We start from the raw sequence: 22,563 nt of genomic DNA on the forward strand, positions 1-22,563 counted from the left end.
AAATTTTATAAAAGCACACACAAGTGAAGAATATATACCAAAGTATATGTCAATGGACAGAATCATGAATGTTTTTACTTTTGCTTGTCTGTATTTTTTTTAAAACTCCTTTCAGTGAATACTTTAGGCTTTTGTAATGAGGGGAAAAAAAATTTTTTTTTTTTGGAAATTTAAGAACAAATAGTAATTTAAGAACTTTGCCCAAGAGGATGAACCTTCATGGATTTAAATGAGGATTAAAGGATGCTAATTCTCTTTTTGACTTTGGAGTAGACTGGATGTGCAATATAGAGCTAGAAGAGAATAATGAGGTGACTTAATTTTTTTCTTTAGTATTTTATCTGTGATAAAGTCAAGGGTTTCTTTTAGCAATTTGCTCTATTATTTATCATATAGATGTCACAAAGGAAAGCATACTATTGGAATGTTTTCCAATTCTTTTAGAAAATGCATTCTATTGGAACGTATCTTAAATTACAATATTATTGTTATTTAGTAAGTATATCATTTGTAAGTATATTTAGTTGATTCTGATGCTGTTTAGTTGGGATAGACTGTGTTAGATATACGGACTAATTTGTTTCATTTTTATTTTCTGCCTATCATACTCTGAAACATGTTTAAATATTAGTTTTTTTGTAAATTGGCATTTTTGTCATTGTGCTGCTCATGATTTTCCCCCTACTTTTAACAAGGTGCTGTTACCAGATTTGTCTTCTCAGTATAAATTGAAAATGACTGAAGTTCAAGCAATGGTAGAATTCTCTGTGGAGCTAAACAAGTTCTACAATGTGGATTTATTTCAGAGAGGGTATGTATTTTAATATGAAGATTATATATTTTGCATAAGAAAAGATGTACAGATTTTCATTTAAATTTAATATATACTTATAATCCAGCATATATCAGGAAAACAGTGAGCTATATTCAAGTAATTCTTTTCTTAGAGAAATTTAGTTTTAAGTAGATGCTTGAGAATTATTCACATGGATTTAGCGATAATGCTGGATATATGTAATGTGCATTTATGAGTTTGTACTGAGTGTTGAAAGGACTTCTGTGAAAATGTTAAGATCTCATTTTTGCTTGTAAAAAGTAGTGTATGGGGAAAATACATGTACAAAACAGCTAAGTGGGAATGCAAAATGACAAATCTTCAAGAAGTATATATAGAAAGTACTCTAGGAATCAAAACAAAGACATTTTTCTGGGTTAGTATGTTAGGAAAGGCATTTTGGAGAAATAGGGACAAAATATGGTTAAGACTTGTATAGGCAAAGGATAAAATGAAAAACTGTTTTGGGAGGAGAGAGCAACATGAATCAGGTCTTGGAAATAGGAATGAACATGCTATTTTAAAGAATTTTTAGGAAATTGGATATTTTTTAGGAGAATTGCAGAAGGAAAGATAGTAAAGAAAGGAGAGGTTATGTTTATGAAAGGCTCCTTATGTCTGAAGAAACAGCAGGGATTTGGAGAGCCATCAGTGGTTTCCAAGCAATAATGAAATTATCACTATTATTACAGTAAGCACTTACTAACAGGAAGATTGTGATATATTAGATTGATGGTTGTGCAGAAGAAACAGAAGCATAGGGGACAATTTAGAGATGCCTGTAACTCTGAAGTTCTGTACTAAGAGTGGTACTAATGAAGCTTTATCAGAAGTAGGGTGAGAGAGATTTTCTATTGAGGTTTTTCTTGTTTTGTTTTATTTTTGGTTTGTCTTGGTTTTGCCATCTTGTTGAAAAAATAAAAACAGCTGTGCTCTGCTTCACCTCATAGTTTCTCACTCCTCAGCAGGATAGGCTGGGCTTGTTTTCATGACAGAGACAGGAGTCAAAGAAAGAGAGCAGAGGATGCAGGGCCCCTTGAATTAGCACTTTTATTTTTTTCCACTCCATTCTGTTGGTTAAGCAAGTTATAAGGCCAGCCCAGGAGTCTAGCCTGACAGTTCTTAAGCCAGTAAAACTTACTTTTAAAAATTTTATGAGGTTTCGGTATGTCTGATAGAGTTCATCCCAGGCTCTGAAGCCCAGACCCACAATTGTCTTTTGAGGCATGACTATTCTCTAGATGTAACCACTACTATTTGGGGATCAGAATTCTGTGGGATCATGCCCCTCAACTTCCTGAAAACCCTTTGTCAAACTGAGAATGTCTACTTAAACATTGCTTTAATTTCTTTAGAGCTCTAAAGAAAGGGATTTATAGCTACTCCTTTAATACGATCTTTGTCCATGGCACATTTTATTTTGAAAATTTTTAAGGAGACTGAAGATGAAAAAGTTTTTTTTTTTTTTTTTCTAATCTAGCAACTCCTGGTGCAGCTATATTCCCTCTACATTCTGTTTGTAAAATGACCAGTTCTTTCTTTAGCTTATCTCTTTCTTGGAAAACCTTATTATACTTAGCAAGGAGTAACCAGTTGACATTTTTAGCATTCTCCCTGGAAATTAGCTTGCTTAAGTCCCAAAGTTTCTTAGATACATTGTCTAACAACTACTAAGTTACTGCTGTCAGCGTTTTTATCAAAAGTTTCATCACTGGGACACCTGGATGGCTCAGCAGTTGGGCATCTGCCTTCAGCCCAGGGCATGATCCTGGGGACCGGGGATCGAGTCCCACGTCGGGCTCCCTGTATGGAGCCTGCTTCTCCCTCTGCTTCTGCCTGTGTTTCTGCCTCTGTCTCTGTCTCTCATGAATAAATAAATAAAATCTTAAAAAAAAAAAGTTTCATCGCTCTGTAACATGGGTTACCATTTTTTAAATCTCTATAATTTACTCATTTTTCTTGCTTCTACCTTTACCATTGTTTTGGTCCCAAAGTCGTCAGTGCCACATATTTTAAGTTTTTGTTACGGTGCACACTACTTCTAAGTTACTGATTTCTGTATTAGTAATGTATTGCCACAATAGTATAGCTAATGACAAACACAAAGCTTCAGTGGTATCACAACAATAAACATTCATTTTTGCTCACAAGTCTGTGGATCAGCTGAATGGTCTGTTCTTCTGGGTTGGCTTGGCTGATTTTGTTGGACTCACCTATGAATTCACACCCAACTGGCAGGTTGGCTGGGTGCTGGCTGATACAGAAAATGGCCTTATCTGGGTGGACTCCATTTTGTTTTATGATATCTCATCCTAGCTTATTCTCACGGAGGAGGTAGCATCCAAAGAGAAAGAAACTATTCAAGAAGACCTTTTAAGACCTAGGCTTGAAACTAGCACATTGTCATCTATGCCACATTGCATTGCCCAAAACAAGTTGTAAGGCCAGCGCAGATTTAAGGGTAAGGAACTAAACTTTACTTCCTATTGGAAGTCAAACTGCAAGATGTGTGGACACCAGGACGGGTGAAAAAATCAGAGACATTTTTAAAAATCATTCTATTCTAACACTTTTTTTGTTATTAATTTTTATGAGGCATTTCAGGGTAAGTATAGTAAGATTTAATGACTGATTCCATATGGAGGATGAGACTGAAAAAGCATTAAAAATACGTGTATAGAATATATGTGATATGTAAGATACTACTTTGAAGTTGCTCAGCAAAGAAAAAGTACAATCAGGGGGATCCCTGGGTGGCGCAGTGGTTTGGCGCTTGCCTTTGGCCCAGGGCGCGATCCTGGAGACCCGGGATCGAATCCCACATCAGGCTCCCGGTGCATGGAGCCTGCTTCTCCCTCTGCCTATGTCTCTGCCTCTCTCTCTCTCTCTCTCTGTGACTATCATAAATAAATAAAAATTTAAAAAAAAATTAAAAAAAAAAAAGTACAATCGAATACAGCAAAAGTCTTTCTAATTGTTGAAATGAGTAGTGGGCATATGGGTCCATTGCTCTACTTTTTGCAAATTGGGTATTTTTAATAAGAAATTTAAAAGATAATGCTGAAGTTTTAAATCCTATTGACTTGTACAGTATTAGTAATGTTGAAATCAATAAGGAGGTTGAAGATTTGTTCATTTTGATATATTGAGTTTGAGGCGAGATATCCAAGTGGAGATAGTTCATAATTAATTGAAGGTTTGGAACTGGAGATAAAGATTAAGTGAATTGTTATTCCTTTTTTTTTTTTTTTTGCCAATCATCATAAACATAGCATGTGTAATTGCTATTTTCATTAGTTTCCTCATATTCTACAATCTGGTTTCCCCATCCATTGAAGACCTTTGAAGAATATTATTATGTTTCTGATCTTTCAAAAATCTAATGGTTAGAGGATCATTGATTTTAGATATATTGCTTGACTTGTCTTTAATTGAGGTATAATTGACATACAATATTGTACTAGTTTCAGGTGTACAACATAGTGATTTGACATAGGTCTGCATTACAAAATGATCACCACAATAAGTCTATTTACTATGTGTCACCATACAAAGTTAATACCAGATTATTGACTTTATTCCCCATGTTGTATGTTACATCCCTATGACTTATTTATTTTTTAACTGGAAGTTTGTACTTCTTGTACCCTATACCCATTTTGCTCCCCTCAGCCTTCCTCCCCTCCAGCAGCCATCAATCTGTTCTCTGATTCTCTGAGTCTAGGTTTTGTTTTGTTTGTTTTGTTTTTTAGATTCCACATGTAAGTGAAATCATGCAGTATTTTGTCTTTCTCTAACTTATTCCAGTCAGCATAGTACCTTCAAGGTCCATCGATGTCACAAATGGCAAGATATTACTCTTTTTTTTTTTTTTATGACTGAGTAGTGTCCATTGTATATATATCACATCTTATTCATTCATTGATTAATGGACACTTAGATGGTTTCATATCTTAGCTATTGTAAATAATGCTAAAATGAACATAGGGGTGCATATACCTTTTTGAATTAGTGTTTTTGTGTTCTTCAGGCAGAAGTAGTTCTATTTTTAATTTTTCTGGGACCCTCCATAGTTTTCCATAGTGGCTACACCAATTTACACTCTCACTGACAGTGCACAAGAGTTCCCTTTTCTCCACATCTTCAGCACTTATCTTTTGACGTTTTGATACTAGTCATTTTAACAGGTGTGAGGTGACATTTCATTGTGGTTTTATTTATTTTTTTTTTAAGAATTTTATTTTATTTATGATAGTCACAGAGAGAGAGAGAGAGAGAGGCAGAGACACAGGCAGAGGGAGGAGAAGCAGGCTCCATGCACCGGGAGCCCGACATGGGATTCGATCCCGGGTCTCCAGGATCACGCCCTGGGCCAAAGGAAGGCGCCAAACCGCTGCGCCACCCAGGGATCCCTCATTGTGGTTTTAATTTGCATTTCCTTGATAGTGATGTTGAGCATTTTTTCATATACCTATATAGCTTCTTTGGAACAATGTCTAGTTAGATCTTTTGCGCATTTTTAAAAAGGATTTTTCTTTATTCGAGAGAGAGCAGAGAAAGAGAGCAAATGATCAGGGAGCAAGGGCAGAGGGAGAGAGAAAAACAGACTCCCCACTGATCAGGGATCCTGATGTGGGACTCGGTCCTAGGACCCCAGAATCATGACCTGAGCTGAAGGCAGATGCTTAACCAACTGAGCCACTCAGGTGGCTCCTCTTTTGCCCATTTTTAAATAAGACTGTTTGGTTGGGGTTTTTTCTTTTTTTACTTTGGAGGTCAGGTGGTTTTTTTCTGTTGAGTTGTATGAGTTCTTTATAATAAATTTAGATATTAGCCCCTTATCAGATACATGACTTTCAAATATTTTCTCATTTAGTAAGTTTCTTTTTCATTTTGTTGATGGTTTCCTTTGCTGTGTAGAAGCTTTTTAGTCTGATGTAGTTCCAGTTGTTTATTTTGGCTTTTTGTTGCCTTTGCTTTTGGTGTCAGAGTCAAAAAATCATCACTAAGACCTATGTCAAGGAGCTTACTACCTATGTTTTATTTTACTTAATGTTTAGTTAAAATTCTCAGCATGAGGAGTTGATTAGTTCCTAGAAGTCTTTGTTCTTTTGTTCTCCTCTGGTTCTAGGACTCCTGTGATTCCACTTTGATTTTTGGTTTTAGTCATCTCATGTTTTCAATCTGACCTCATCTTAATCTCAACTAATTATCTATCTTTATTTATGGAGTTTTGCCTTGTTTCTTTAAGGCCAAATTGTGACTCCCAAGGTTCTAGATTTAATTGGCTAGCTTCTCATTCACTCTTCTTTAATTCTGGCTTTGTGGCCTGACCATGCACTCTCTCCAATGCTATACCTTGCTATGAATAATAGTAGAAATATATTTATGTATTTTAATCTTTGTATTATTTACAAATTTAATAATTTAAACTGTTAGGAAATTATTAATAAAAATAAACAAAATATTCTGTTCCCTTGTGTACATCTAAACTCATCCCAATTTGTAATCTTGATTTAGCTTTTAGTAATCCTGTTTGTGTGTCATGTGTATATATGTGTGTATAAATGTGTATATCCTCCATTACATGTACACATTTGCAGTGTAATGATGATAAAACACAAACATAATGTTTACTGCAAATTTTTTATTCTACATAAACGGTTATTCTAATGACTGGTTGATTTTTATATATAGATATAAAAATTATAAAATCCTACAGAATAAAGTACATAAACAAATAGCTCTGACCTTGAAAATATGCTGAATTCTTTAAACCAAATGCATGTCTTTATTTTGTAATTTATTGTATTAAACCAATTTTCAAAAACCATTATAATCTATATTTTCTCAAAATTATGCTTAAGAATAATTTACCTTTATTAATTTTTATTTTTTATTATTTTTTATTTATTTATTTTTAAGATTTTATTTATTTGTTCATGAGAGACAGAGAGAGAGGCAGAGACATAGATGGAGAAGCAGGCTCCTCACAGGGAGCCCGGTGCAGAACTCGATCCCTGGATCCGGGATCATACCCTGAGCCCAAGGCAGCCGCTCAACCACTGAGCTACCCAGGCATCCCTCTTTATTATTTTTTAAAAGGAAAAAATGAGTAACCAAATTAAGCAGTGAAAAATCTAAGGTGCCTTACTAACTCCTTTTGTTGCTATGACATTCTCTCATTTAAAGTAAGAAATATTGGAGACCTGGGTGCCTCAGTCTGTTAAGTGTCTCCCTTTGGCTTAGGTCATGATCCCTGGGTCCTGGTATCCAGTCCCATGTCCGGTTCCCCGCTGGGGAGGGAGTTGACTTCTTCTTCTGCCCCTCCCCCTTGCTCGTGCGCGCTCTCTCTCATGCACTCTGTCTCTCTCAAATAAGTAAAATTTTTAAAAAATAAAATAAAAACACTTCTACATTTCTTTTATTTCTCTCATTCATCTTTATACATGCCCATTTCTGTTTGGGTTTTCTTGCATGCTGCTGATATTTGATCTGTGGATCTGATATATTTCTTTTCACCAATAATAAATATTATGGGAAGGGTGCCAGGTTGTCTCATTTGTTTAAACAGCTGACTCTGGATTTTGGCACAGGTCATGATCTCTCAGGGTCATGGGATCGAGCCCTGCCTTGGCTCTGTGCTCAGCACGGAATTGGCTTGTCGTTCTCCCTCTACTCTTCCCCCCCCACCCCCCCGCCAAATAATAAAATAAATAAAAATCTTTAAAATAAATAAATCTTTAAAAAATAAATAATAAAATAAATAAATATTATGGGAGATTGATATAAGCAGACCAAATTTATAACTTAATACATACAGATATATAGAAATTGGGGCATTGTATATTTTAAAATATAGTTTGAAATGATTTTTTGGGTCTGTTTTCCTTTAGTTTTTACCAGATACGTGCATCTATGAAAATTCCACCAAGAGTTCCCCACAGAGTAGAAGCTAGTTTGTTACATGCAACAGGTAAGCCAAGGAATATTTTTAACTTTTAAGAAAAGTTTGAAGCAACATTATAATGACAATAATAACTTTTAATTATTTTTATTTTTTTAATTACAAATACAGGATACCAAAGAGTATCATTATAATAAATATATTTGAGGCCTCAATAAAAAGACTTGATTATAGGTTCTTTGTCTTTCTCTATGATTTCTTATGATGAGCATATGAAAGAATGTATGTGAAATTTCCACAAAAACAAATATAAGTAGGGGTGGTGTCAGTTATGTCATGTAAGATATAATTTTTAAAAATACACAGTGAATGTGGACATATAATTTGATAAATGAGTACAAAGGTGTTTTATTATAAAGTTTTAAAGTATGCCTTTGAGAATATTTTTTTAACCACATTTTTGTTCTGGGTTAACTACTCTAGTTAAAAAACAAAATGCAGAAAGTAATGTATATGGTTTAAGATAGATATGTTATAGCAGCTTGGTTATTTACTTATATTCTGTATTAAAATGTTTGAGCCAAAACCAGTGGTCCTGATATGATCAGTGGACATATTTTCAGCTTTCCTGATATAGTATACTCTGTTTCATTCTATGAAGTTAGGAAATGCAATGGTTAATGAAATATTCTAGAAAGTTATCATATATGTCAAATATGAATAATGAGTTTGAAAACATCATAAATAATAAAATACACCTCACACTAAAGCCATGCTGAGCATAATTCAGCCTATTTTACAATTTAAGAAAATATTCTGGAAATTTGAAGTGTTTGGGATTATCTTTTTAGTATCCTGTGGGTACTAAAATGCGAGGTAATAATAGATTTAATGAATGGTACACAATGGAGGGTTTATTTTGTCTTCCTGAAGACTCTCAAAATGCTCAGGGAGACTTATTGCTTGGGACCAAAATATATGTACATTCTTTTAAAAAAAAAAAACAGTATTTTTTCTTGGCCTGGCATACATATTAAAGTGCATATTTATTGTCATTTGAACTGTTGTAAGTCCACTTTCTATGAAATACAGAGGTTAAAATAATTAATTACTATTACAAGATAGATTTGGTCCTTCCTTAATGTCTTGCCTATTGTATTTTCTAAAGTTGCCAGTTGAAAAAAATAGAATGATCTTTTTCTCTGACTCCCTTTTTATTTTTTAAGCTTTATTGAGAAATAATTGACAAATAGAATTTCATATATTTAAAGTGTACAATGTGATTTGTTATATATACATTATGAAATAATTACCACAAGCAAGATAATTAGCACATCCATCACCTCACATAGTGCACTCTTATGTGTATGTGTGCTGAAAATGCTTAAGATCCACTCTTAAATTTAAGTATACAGTACTTTATTATTAAATGTAGTCACCATTCTGTGCACATTAGATAGAGCTTACTCATAACAAAGTTAATCAACCCATATCTTCCTATTTCTCTCACATCCTACCCCCTGGCAAGCATAGTTCTGCTGTCTGTTTCTATGAAATCAACGGTTTGGTTTGGTTTGGTTTGGTTTGGTTTGGTTTGGTTTGGTTTGGTTTCCACATGTAAGTGATTCCATGCAGTATTTGTCTTTCTCTGTCTAACAGTTATCTCACTTAGCAAATGCCCTCTGGGTTCATCCGTACTGTTGCAAATGGCAAGATTTCTATCATTATAGCTGAATAAGATACCTCTCTCTCCCTCTGGCTGTGGCTCCCTCTTTGTATGTGTGTGTGTTATACCACATTTTCTTAATCCACTCATCTGTTGATAGATACTTAGGTTGTTTCCTTACCTTGGATATTGTGACTAATGCTGCAGTAAATATGGTAGTGCAGATTTCTTTTCAAGATATTCATTTCATTTCTTTCAAACATATACCCATGAGTGGGATTGCTGGATCATTATGATAGTTGTAATTTTAATTTTTTTAGAAACCTCCACACAATTTTCCATAGCAGCTGCACCAACTTTCACTCCCACCAACAGTGCACAAGATTTCTCCTTTCTCCATGCCTTCACCAGCACTTGTTTATTTTGGCATTTTGATATAGGAGTTCTAACAGGTGTGAGCTAATATCTCTGTGTTGCTTTTTTTTTTTTAAAGATGTATTTATTTATTTATTAGAGAGCACATGCACAAACGAGCTGAGGGAGGGGAGGGAGAAGAAGGGAGAGGATCTCAAGCAGACTCCCTGCTGAGCTTGGAGCAGGACTCTGGGCTCAATCTCCAGGACCCTAAGATCATGACCTGAGCCAAAATCAAGAGCCAGATGCTTGACTAACTGAGCCGCCCAGGCGCTCCATCTGTGTGGTTTTGATTTACATTTTCCCTGGTGATGAGTGATGTTGAGCACCTTTTTATTGTACCTATCAGTCATCTGTGTCTTCTTTAAAAAAATGTCTACTCAGATCTTCTGCCCAGTTTTTAATCAGATTATTTTTCTGCTATTGAACTATATGAGTAATTTTTTTTGGATATTCATGTCCTTAGATTTCAAATATTTTTTTACATTTTATAGGTTGTCTTTTAATTTTGTTGATGGTTTCCTTTGCTCTGCAGAAGCTTAATAGTTTGATGTAATCTCACTTCTTTATTTTTGCGTTTGCTTTTGGGACCAAATCCAAAGAATAATCTCCAAAACCAATGTCCAGGACCTTTTCTCTTATGTTTTCTTATAGGCGTTTTATGTTTTAGGTCTTAAATTTAAGTCTTTCATTGAATTTGAGTTAATTTCTGTGAGTGATTTAAGATAGGGGTGTAGTTTCATTCTTTTGCCTGTGGATATCCAATTTTCTCAGCACCTTTAAGAGACTATCCTTTCTCCATGATAGGTTCTTGGTACTTTGTCAAAGATTAGTTGACCATGCATGTATAGGTTTATTTCTAGGCTCTATTCTCTTCCATTGGTCTGTATCCCTGTTTTTATGTCATTATCATACTGTTTTGATTACTGTAGCCTTTTTTTTTATGATTTTATTTATTTATTCATGAGAGGCACACAGAGAGAGGCAGAGACATAGGCAGAGGGAGAACCAGGCCCCCTGCAGAAGCCCAACGTGGGAACTCGATCCCAGGACCCCGGGACCACAACCTGAGCCAAAGGCAGATGCTCAACCACTGAGCCACCCAGATGCCCCAATTACTGTAGCCTTTTAATAGTAATATTATAGCCTTGAAATCAGGAAGTGTGATGGCTCTAGGTTTGTTCATTTTTTAAGATTGCTGTAGCTATTTAGAGTCTTTTGTGGTTTCATATGAATTTAGGATAATTTTTTCTATTTCTGTGAAAAATGCCATTGAAATTGTGATAAAGATTGTTTTGAATCTGTAGATCATGTGGGATAGTGTGGACATTTTAACAGTATTATTCTTCCAATCTAAGAACACAGGATATCTCTCCTTTTATTTGTGCCTTCTTCCATTTCTTTCATCAGTATCATAGCTTTTAGTGTATATGTTTTTATCACCTTGGTTAAATTTATTCCTAAGTATTTTATTATTTTCAGTGCTATTGTAAATGGAATTTCTCCTCTTTTTAAATAATTGAGTGATTTTACATTTATGAAATAAACATGCACAGAGCAACTTCCTTTTATTTTTTATTGAAGTATAGTTGACATATAATGCTATATTAATTTCAGATAAACAACACAGTGGTGGGATTGCTTTCTTGATTTCTCTTTTAAGTAGCTCATTGTTCATATTATAGACAAACAACTGATTTTTGTATGTTGATTTTGTGTCCTACAACTTTGCTGAATTTGTTGATTAGTTCTGACAACCTTTTGGTGGAATCTTTAGGTCATGTGATCTGCATACAGATAATTTTACTTCTTCCTTTCCTATTTGAATGTGTGTATAATTTCTTTTTATTGCCCAATTGCTGTTGCTTGGATTTCCAGTGCTATGTTGAATAGAAGTGATGAGAGTGGGTACCCTTGTTTCTAACTTTAGAGGAAAGATTTTAACTTTTCACCTTTGGGTATGATGTTAGCTTGCTGTGGGCTTGTCCTATTCGGCCTTTATTACATTGAGGTACATTTCTTCTATACCTACTTTATTGAAGTCTTTATCATGAAAGTATGTTGAATCCTACATCTACTGAAATGATCATATGACTTTTATCCTTCATTCTGTTAATATGGTATATCATGTTTATTTGCATTTTGCAAAGCATCCTTGCATCCCAGGGATAAATCTCTTGACCATAGTATATGATCCTTTTAAAATACTCTTGGAATTGGTATGTTAGTATTTTGTTTTTGCATTGGTGTTCATCAGGGATATTGGCCAGTAATCTTCTTGTCTTCTTTTCTAGTAATGCACTTGTCTGGCTTCCATATCAGGGTAATGCTGGCCTTTTAAAATGAGCTTGAAAGTGTTCCTTCCTGATCAATTTTTTTGGAAAAATTTGAGAAGGATTTGTATTCATTCATCTCTAAGTGTTTGGTAGGATTCACCAGTTAAATCATCTGGTCCTGGCTTCTATATGTTGGGAGATTTTTTATTATTGATTCAGTCTCTTATTGGTCTGTTCAGATTTTGTTTCTTCATGATTCAGTCTTGGTAAGATGTATGTTTCTAAAAGTTTATCTGTTTCTTCTAGTTTGTTTTCCTTGATTGTTCATTGTTGTCCCTTATTCTTGTATTTTCGTGGTATTAGTTGTTAGTGGCTTTCATTTATAATTATTTGAATTATGTTTTTTTCATAGCTTAGAGGTTTGTTGATTTGTTTATCTTTTCAAAAAACCAACTGTTGGTTTCATTGATTTTTTCTATTGTCTTTTTTAGTCTCTATTTCATTTAATTCCACTCTGATCTTTGTTGTTCCCTTCCTTCTGCTAACTTTGGGATTAGTTTATTCTTCTTCTGGCACATTCAGGGGTGAGAGGTCTTTCTAGGTTATTTGTATAGCAGAAATATTACATGTAATTAATGTCATTTTCAGAGTAATTTTTTTCAACATTATGACAAATGGTATTTCAGAAATACCCAAATAGAGGATATCCTGGGCGGCTCAGCAGTTTAGAGCCTGCCTTTGGCCTGGGGCATGATCCTGGAGACCTAGCATCGAGTCCCACATCAGGCTCCCTGCATGGAGCCTGCTTCTACCTCAGCCTATGTCTCTGCCTCTCTCTCTCTCTCTCTGTGTGTGTGTGTCTTTCATGAATGGATGAATAAAATCTTTAGAAAGAGAGAGAGAGAGAGAGAGAGAGAGAGAGAGAGAGAGAGAGAGAGAGAAAGAGAAGAGAAGAGAAGAGAAGACCCAAATAGAGTACTTTCTTTTTAAGTGCTTTTTCCTGGACACAGATTTTTGTTTGGTTTTAATTAGTTGTAACCCCAGATTTAGTCATTGTTGCTATTTCAGCTTCTAATACTAATTTTGTATTATTGACTGTGAAATGTCCATTATCTGATCACTTACGAGTGTGTGGAAAGGAAATATCTTTTAAAAATAGTTTATAGCAGACACCAGTCTTTAAAAGAGAAGCCTGGGTTTGGAAAGCAATAGAATTCCATAATACATGCTTTTAGTTTATATGCAAAAACAATTATATGTATATTTTTACAGTATTATACAAGAAAGTGTTTAAGAGGCTGCATACTTTTTCATTAAATTATAACAACCAAAATGGAAAACATGAGAAGTGGATTTTGAGCAGAAGAAGAAAAATAATTTCTTTCAAAATTTGTCATGTCTAAAATGTAATACCTAATATAATTTCTCAAGGTCTTTTTTTATCCTAATGCTGTATTGATTTTGTTTTTCTTTGATTCAGAATATCTTATTTTTCTTATTTATGGTACACAATGATATCTATAGATTTTTACAAATGACCCTTCACAAATTATAAGATGTGCTACTTTCCTCATCCCAGTAGCATTCTCAGCGTGATTATCTTTTATATGTGTGTAGTTTTCCACAGGTTCTTTGTTTCATCCTCTGAACACCTCGATGATAATGTAAATATGGTAATTTAGTTGTATTACCTGCCAGTGTGCCCCAAAATAGCCTATCATGTTGAGTGTTTAAGTTCATATGGAAACTATAAAGAACATTGGTTGATGGAATTGGTGACTTATTAAGGCTCACAGGTATGGTGGATCCAAAATAGTTTCTCATGCCCAGATGAGCTTTTCCTCATCAGCAGTCTGGAAAAGAAAGAGAGAGAGAGGGAGAAAGAGAGAGCTAGCTCATACATGCAAAGAAGGCAACAAATTTTTTCCAGTTTTGAAGATACTGATTTGGTTTTCTTTTTATGTCCTTCTTCCTTCAAGTTTTGTTTTATTTTAAGATAGTATTTAAGAGTTCCAAGAGTGTGTGTCTTTTTAATATTAATAAATTTGTTAGGAAAAGTTATCCTTCCCAAAATATTCTGCTTCCAGAAATTACCCCTATGAATTTGGCTGACTTTATTTTAATACATATCATTAATTTCTAGACTCATCCTTGATAACATAAATATATCCATATAGAAGTAATTTTTCTTTATCCTGTGTGTTAATTCTCTTTTTACGTCTGTTCCTTAAAAATTTGCTTTTTCTTCTAAGGGCTTGGATTTTCTCTATACTTTTTATTACATCCCCTATTTTTTCTGTTTGATTTGTACTGTCACTTCAAGACCTTTTCTTTCCAGCACTGCATTTTACTGCAATTCCTACACTTTGTGTATATTTCTGGAAAACTTTTAGAAGAAGAAAGAAATAATTTTGTCTGTGAGTTGCAGAAACGCAGGTTAGATGCAGTAGGAATTAGATGGTATTATACAGCTTATTGCAACACATTTAAATTATTTCCAGCATGAAATTGTGCTGACAGTGAGAGGTTTGAGTCAGGAAATAGCTGTCATCTACAATAGCATCAGTCATAAGAGACAATGAGTATTTATAGAGCTGTTGAAAATTGATTAATAAGAAAATTTTCACAGACTTCTACAACAAAGTCATTGCCTGTTCTAGGAAACTGGCCTCAGTTTGAAATGTTAGAGCACTATGTACAATTTTGATAAAAAATTCAAATAACAATTCCCCGTTTATAATAATGCTAGTATTTTTTAAAAGAAACATATATTGTTTCATTTGTTTTTTATTTTCCACCCATCCCGTTTTTCTGGAAAAAAATAATTTTATGCAAATAATACAAATAGTTAAAAACTCTCTTAGTCCAAAAAGATTTGTAATGAAAACAGTTAATTCTCTAGATGCATCCACTTTTTTTTTAAAGATTTTATTTATTTATTCATGAGAGGCACAGAGAGAGAGAGAGGCAGAGACACAGGCCAAAGGAGAAGCAGGCTCCATGCAGGAAGCCTGACGTGGGACTCATGGACTCAATCCCAGGACTCCAGGATCACACCCTGGGCTGAAGGCGGTGCTAAACTGCCTGAGCGCTGAGCCACCCAGGCTGTGCCCGATGCATCCACCTTTAACTATTCCTCTAATTTTAATGGCTTCCTCTATGTAGACATTTTCGCTTCCTGTTATGATGAATGACAACTGAATCTTAAACTATTTTCTTCCCTCCTTCCCCCCTACTTTTTAAGAGACATCATTATTCCCATATCTTTCTTTGACTTTGAAATTACTATTAAATAATGAGTTGTTTAAAACACCACTTCCTATTTCAACAAACATGACAAACACTGTTGTGTAATATAAGGATATAAGCAGTCTTGCCTCTTTTTTCAAATTTGCTCTGTTCCTCTACCTTTCAACCTATTAAGTATGTCCTTTGTTTTATATTATCAACGTTGCTAACATTCATATTCTGTTTTGTAACTGTAGTTAAATCTTAATGTGCTCTGTCTTTGGATTGATTCCAAATTGGAAAACAAGTAAACAGCATTTTCATTTTTATGGTAACACGAGAGAGAACATGTTTAAAAAGGTAAAATGACTATCCAGCATAAAGAAGGAAGATCTTAATTAAGTTTCTGGCAAGACAGGACAAATTGGGGAAAATTGCATAAAACCTCAATAATGTATGGGGAAAGTCTTGTTGCTAAAAAATATATATATACATATGTACTCTCTCCTGGCCTAACCTTATCAGTGAATGGAAATAACCCCTTTCTTACAGTGTATTTGTGAATATTAAGTGAGCAAATTAGATAAAGAGACCTGGTATAATACTCAGTAAATATTGATTTCCTTTTTCATGCCCTCTATTTCTATCCTAAATTGCCCCAGATGGTAAAAATACTGAAATAAGATGGACTGTAGAGTCTCAGAAGCAACTTGATCTAAAGAAAGACAGCCTTGGAGTTACCTGGCAACCATTTATTGCCTTTTCCTTCTCAAGAGTTCTCAAGAGTTAGCCTTATACATAGGATAGCCGAGTGATATGGTTTAACCTTTATATACCTCCTTTAGGTCTTCTTCCCCAATAAGACAGCTACTTCTTACTAGTGTAAGGGTTCTGTGATAAGTGTAAGAATGAACTGCAGACCTATGTTTAAACTCCTTTATCAGGGCAGCCCGGGTGGCTCAGCGGTTTAGCACCGCCTTCAGCCCAGGGCCTGATCGTGGAGACCCGGGATCGAGTCCCACATCAGGCTCCCTGGATGGAGCCTGCTTCTCCCTCTGCCTATGTCTCTGCTGCTCTCTCTCTGTGTCTCTCACTAATAAAAATAAATAAATAAAATCTTTAAAAACAAAACAAACAAAAAACAACTTTATCAATGTGACGTAGAAGACCAAGCACAGACTTTGGGGCAAAGAGCAATGGCATTTGCTTCTGGATAAATTATTTAAATTATCAGAGCTTTGGTGTCTCTAAAATAGATATATTAGTCCCTGCCCTATAAAATTGCCTAAGGGATTAGTAACAGTATAAACACAGTGCCCCTGCTCGTAGTAAGTCCTCTATGGATGATAGTTAGTAGTAGTAGTAAAATAAAACTGCTACATTTTTGTTTTTCTTTTTTTTAGTGACTAAATTTAATATATAATGTATAAATTTGAGGTATACTATGTGTTACTCTGAAACATTTATTATAATGTGATTGTTGTAGCAATATTTATTGACATTACATAATTGTAGAACAATATTGTTGCCTCTATTCATTATACTGTGCAGTAGATTTCTATGGCTTATTTACTACTATTTGCAGGTTTGTATTCTTAAATAACATCAGTCTTATCTCCCCACTTCCTCATTCCCTGCTAACCACCATTTTACTTTTTGTATTTTACAAGTTTGACATTTTTAGATTCTACAAATAAGTGATATACATTATTTTTTTATTTTTCTGACCCTATATCACTTAACATAATATGCTCAAGGTCCATTCATATTGTTGTAAATGGCAAGATAGTCTACTTTCTAATAGCTAAATATTATTCCACTGTGTGTGTATGTATGTATATCTCTATACATATATATATATAAACAATGAATGAATGGATAAAAAAGATGTGCTCACATCTTTTTTATCCATTCATTCATTGTTTATATATATTGGCTATTGTGAATAATGCTGCAGGAAACATAGGAGTGCATTTATATCTTTGAAATCTTGTTTTCATTTCCTTTAGGTATATACCCAGAAGTGGAATTGCTGGATTGTATGGCAGATTTATTTTTAACTTTTTAAGGAGCCTCCATATTGTTTTCCATAGTGGTCAGACCAATGTACATTCCCACCAGTAGCATATAGTATCCCCCCCTGCCCCACATCCTCGTTAGCACCTCTTATCTCTTGTTTTCTAGATAATAAGCATTCCAATACATGTAAGGTGATATCTTGTATTGTTGATTAGCATTTCCCTGATGAAATGAGCATCTTTTCATATGCCTATTGGCCATTTTGATATCCTTTTTTGAAAACTTTCTATGTAGTTCATCTACAAGACTGCTATTTATAAGAAGAAAGAAGGGAAAATTGCATAAAACCTCAATAATGTATGGGGAAAGTCTTATTGCTTAAAAAATATATATATACATATGTATTCTCCACTTTGATAGAAGTTTCACAGCTAGATAAGCATTTGGACTAATAAGAAATCAACCCTGGTTTAAAAAAAAAAGAAATAAAAAAAAAAGTAATTTCCGGTTATTTATATTTGGCCAGAGTTTTTCTAAGACCATCCATTCTGATAAAATTCTTTGTGTGTATATGTATTCCTTGCCTACCACTACCCAGTGTTTTTTATAAAGGTGATAGCAGTTAAGAACAAGTTAATATCAAGAGAAAAGGAAGGCTGGAAATAAAAGATAGCTATCAAAGTAAAGAGGGGTTGTCCCCTTGTTACTTTGCCTTGATGTAGTGGTTAATTGGCCTCTTGAAATGAAGCTTCAAATATTTAGACGTGATGATCGAAGAGTCATCTGTTTCTCCCCTACTAGTTGTCTCCATAAGTTTTTCCCAACCACCATCTTTTCAAGGTCTTCCTTTGAAACCCATTGAAATATTTTAACAGTTTTGCTGAATTGTTTAGATTTTTCATGATTTGACCCTATCCTACATGTCTAATCTTGAATCTTGTGGATTCTCCCTATGGAACCACTTCCATTTTCTCAAATTTGATGGATTCTAACTTACCTCAAATTTTGTGTATATTTTCCCCACCTCATCTCCTTTGTGAAGCCATAGATAACTCCCAGTTAAACGTTCCCTTTGCTGTGTTTCATAGCATTTTCTATAAACATCTTTTAGTTCTTAGCATGTTATAATTTATTTATTTTGCTATAATACAATCAAACATCAAGAATCATTAAAGAAGAGTGCTTTTGTAAAATGAGGAAAATTTAAAGAAATACACAGCTAGAGACGATTCATTTCATGTCACTAATCCATTGCTGCTAACAGTAACTGAATAATCTCAATAATCATGAAGGGAAAACTCACCATAGAATTAGAGCCTTCAATAAGCTTTGCATAACTTATAAAATTTGAGTCCATTTGGCATTATAAGCCTCCATTTTGCTTTCCCTACATGCAATAATTTCTTTCTGTCACTGCCATTATTTGTCTTTTTACCTGGCTTAACAGATAGTGATAATTACACTGGCATTTGCTTTGGTCTCCAAAATAGGGAGTTAAGAGATTATCACATTGTAGTGCAATTATTTGCTTGAATGTTTCTATTCAAACTAGATTGGGAACTCAGAACAAGGGTAGGGTTCTCCTTTATGTTCATATCTCTTAGTTCTCAATATTTTAGAAGCTTAATAAGTTATGGTTGAATGAATGCTCACTTGTTCACAAAATAAATAACATATCAATGCCCACTGTTTAACCAATGGAAATGGAAATGCGAAAGATGGTGATAGGAATAAAATGTAAAATTAAATTATCATGACTTAATGTAAGTGTTTGTAGGTCTCTATCACAGGTCTTTAAAAGTGTAAATCTGATGTTTGGGTTAGCAGATAACTGATAGGCGAGGTGAAAATAGATTTCTTTCAACAAGTAGGGTACTAAATTAAGTTAGGTGAAAGTTCAAGTATTTCATAAACACTTGCTGAGGGCCCATTATGTGTAAGACATAGTGCTCACTCCTAAATTAAAACAATTTAAAAGATATATGTAGTTCCCAACCTCATGGAAGGAGGTTATCATTCTAGTAAATATGAAAAAGAGAGGGTTTCAGATTCAAGACAATAAACAGACTGTACACATATGTCTGGGTCTTTCTAAGACCCTTTGGTAATAGCAGTATAAAATCCAAGAAGGAATAGCAAAATATTTCAGTAAATTTCTGCAGGACAGGAAACAGAAGTGAGAGCTGAACTGCCTTTTGGGATACCTTCCCCCAGGGATTTCAGGAATTATAGCAGATGAAGGGAAGTAAGAGTGGGCTGGAAAACAGATTAATTAAAGGTCTGTAATCAGATTAACTGTAATAGTTGGGCACCTCAAGGCCAATGGTAGAATGTCAGGAAGATTAGTATTTACCTTAGGACAAAAACCTCAGGACTTTTCTCTAAATAAATTAGCATGGGGTATTAACATGTAACACTTGAGAGTAAAGCACTTATTTTTTATGTGTGTTTGGTAAAAAGCAAATAACATGAAATCTACCCTCAACAAATTTTTATGTATATAGTTACAGTGTTGCTAACTATATGCATATTTTAGGCAGCAGATCTCTAGAACTTTTTAACCTTGGGTGACTGAAATTCTGTATGGTTGAATAGCAGTTCCTCATTTCTCCCTCCTCCCAGACCCTAGTAAACACCATTCTACTTTATTTGATAAGTGTGACTATATAGATAGCTCATTAAGTAGAATCATGTAGTGTTTGGCCTATTTCACTTAACAGGAGTTCTCACAGTTCATCCATATGTTGTAGTATAGGATTTTCTTCTTTTTTTTTTAAGGTTGAAAATATTCTATTCTCATTGTCTTTACCCTTTCATCTACTGATGACATTTAGGTTATTTCTACCACTTGGCCATTGTGAATAATGTGGCATTGAACATGGAAGTGCAAATATGTCTTCAAGGTCCTGTTTTCAGTTCTTTTAGGTAAATACCCAGGAATGTAATTGCTAGATCATATGATAGTTTTATGTTTACTTTTTTGAGGAACCTCCATACCGTTTTCCATAGTGGCAACACCATTTTACATTGCCACCAGTAGTGTACATGGGCTTACCCTATACATAATACCATATGAAGTAAGACATATGTGAGACATGGACCCTGCATTCAAGAAGTTTTTCTTCCTTTTCAGATTGTCTTCCTTTCCATCTTAATCTGACTCTTTTTTATGATTTCAACTCAAATGCCTTATTTTTAACAAAGCCTTTTCTGAATTCACAGACTAAGCACTCTGTCCTCTGTCATGCTCAGGATAGATGTAATTTACAGAATTAGATGAGGGCAGGGAAAGCAGGTTTTTTTGTTTTCTTTGGTTTGGTCTACTTAGGACAGTGCACGGCACAGAGCGTACAATAAATATTTAAAAATTTTTTGTGAACTCTGTCACCCATTTTTTGAAGATCATATAAGATATTATTTTATTAAATGATAAAGTGAATACCCAAATACTCAAACCTTCCTTTAAGAAACAGAACGTTATTAGTACTGTGAAAGCCTCCTGTATATCCCTCCTGATTTTTGTGTTAATCATTCTTTTGCTTTCTGTATAGTTTTATCACCTATGAATCTTACCTAAGTATATATCTGGTTGAGTTTGGAAAAACTGAGTAGTAAGCGCAAACCTAGTTGTATAAGGGAGCTGCAGTATCACTACTATTAAAAGAAGGATCCCAGAAGAAAAGCTGCATAGAGTTTTTGGGTTATAGTATATTTCTATATAGTTAAAGATTAAGATTCCTCTTTGGGGAAGTTTGTGGGCAAGACAAGGAGTGAATTGTGTGAAACTTAGAGTTCACTGCATTTAGGACTTCTGGTAAGGTTGTAATGTGATGAAGTATTAGATATCCAACACATGGAGTAGGCTTCTTTGCATCTAAACTTAACATTTAACTTTTCTACCTTCAACTCTCAGGAGCAGGTCAAACAGAAAACTGTTCAGTAAAAAGACTGCCCTCTTTTAATCTAATCAGTAGGACAGAAACTTCATCAATTGCACCCATAGGCAAATCAAGTAGTGAAGAGAGTCTGGCCAACTGTTTAATCTCTTCTTAGGATAAAATGGTACCATGGCAGTTAGGATCTTTCAGATGACAGACATCAACATACCTATTTGCTGTGGCAAACTAATCCAATATTTATTAGTCATGTTCTATAAGGCAGAAGATTATCTGGAATCTTCCTTTACCATCTTCCTAGGGATTCCCTTTGCCTCTTCCACAGTAGATGTCTACTAACACCTGTTTTTCTTTCTTGGTTTACTCTTGTTTTGTTGGAGCCTGTTTTCTATATCTTGTTGAGAAAAGTGGCATAGGAATTTTCTGAAGCCTTCCATGTCTAAAAATGTCTTTATTCTTCTCTTGTTTTAAAGTTTAGCTAAGTATAGAATTCCAGGGTAGAACTCTTTTCTTCAGAATTGTGAAAATATTGTTCCATTGTCTTTTGGTTTGTAATATTGCTACTGAGAATTCCAAAGGCATCTGATTGATTCTTTATGTGACCCTTTTCCCTTTTCAGGAATCTTGTAGCACCTTCTCTTTGTTTCTAGTGTTCTTATGACACATGATAATGTACCTTGGATCTGTGAGTACCTGTTGGGACCTTTTAATCTGAAAACATGTGCTTCAGTTCTGGGAAGTTTTCTTATTTTGTTAATGATTTTCTCCTGCTTCCCTGTTTTTTTTTTTTTTTCCTATCTGGAACCTCTGTCATTCAGATACTGGATCATCATCACTGGTTCTCTTACTTTTTAGGTTTTTTTTTTCCTCTCCTTTTTTCCATTTTTGTCTTTCGTTTGTACTTTCTATTACACTTATTTCTTCAACTTTAATCCCTTTTTGAATTTTTACTTTTGTTGTTTTTCTCTCCCTTATCTAACTTTTCCTCTTTTCTTCCTCCTCTCTTTCCTCTTTGTTTTCCTCCTTAGCTCTGATCCCTTCTTTTCTTTTAAAATCCAAATGTTCCTGTGTTTTTGGAGTATTCCTCTATCATAGCAACATTTTCTTGTTTCATGAAATGCAATATCTTTTCTCTAAAAACAATATTGATAGTCTTTTTTTCTACAAGTTTTTTTATTTTCCTTTTTGTTTTGGTCTCTAACTTGCAAGCTTTCTTCCAGTGTCTGATAGTACTCAGTTGTATATACATGACTAAAAGGAAACTTAATTGGAAGTTCTGAGTACATACTTGAGACTTGTCTCTTTGACCTTTGCATAGGGTG

General features: G+C 34.3%; 1 protein-coding gene across 14 annotated transcripts in view; it reads left to right on the forward strand.

The window, feature by feature from the left end:
• The window catches only part of FAM135A (family with sequence similarity 135 member A), a 131,761-nt gene that overhangs the window by 16,879 nt on the left and 92,319 nt on the right, over positions 1-22,563 (forward strand). For all 14 annotated transcript variants that reach the window (XM_025991131.2, XM_072735139.1, XM_025991135.2 and 11 more), the window contains 2 exons: positions 696-811; positions 7,732-7,811. In XM_025991131.2, the coding sequence (XP_025846916.1) occupies positions 735-811; positions 7,732-7,811 (157 nt within the window). In that variant the 5' untranslated portion in view covers positions 696-734. The remainder of the gene's footprint in view (positions 1-695; positions 812-7,731; positions 7,812-22,563) is intronic.

Source organism: Vulpes vulpes, chromosome 1 (assembly GCF_048418805.1).
Source record: "Vulpes vulpes isolate BD-2025 chromosome 1, VulVul3, whole genome shotgun sequence".
In the NCBI taxonomy this organism is placed as follows: domain Eukaryota; kingdom Metazoa; phylum Chordata; class Mammalia; order Carnivora; family Canidae; genus Vulpes; species Vulpes vulpes.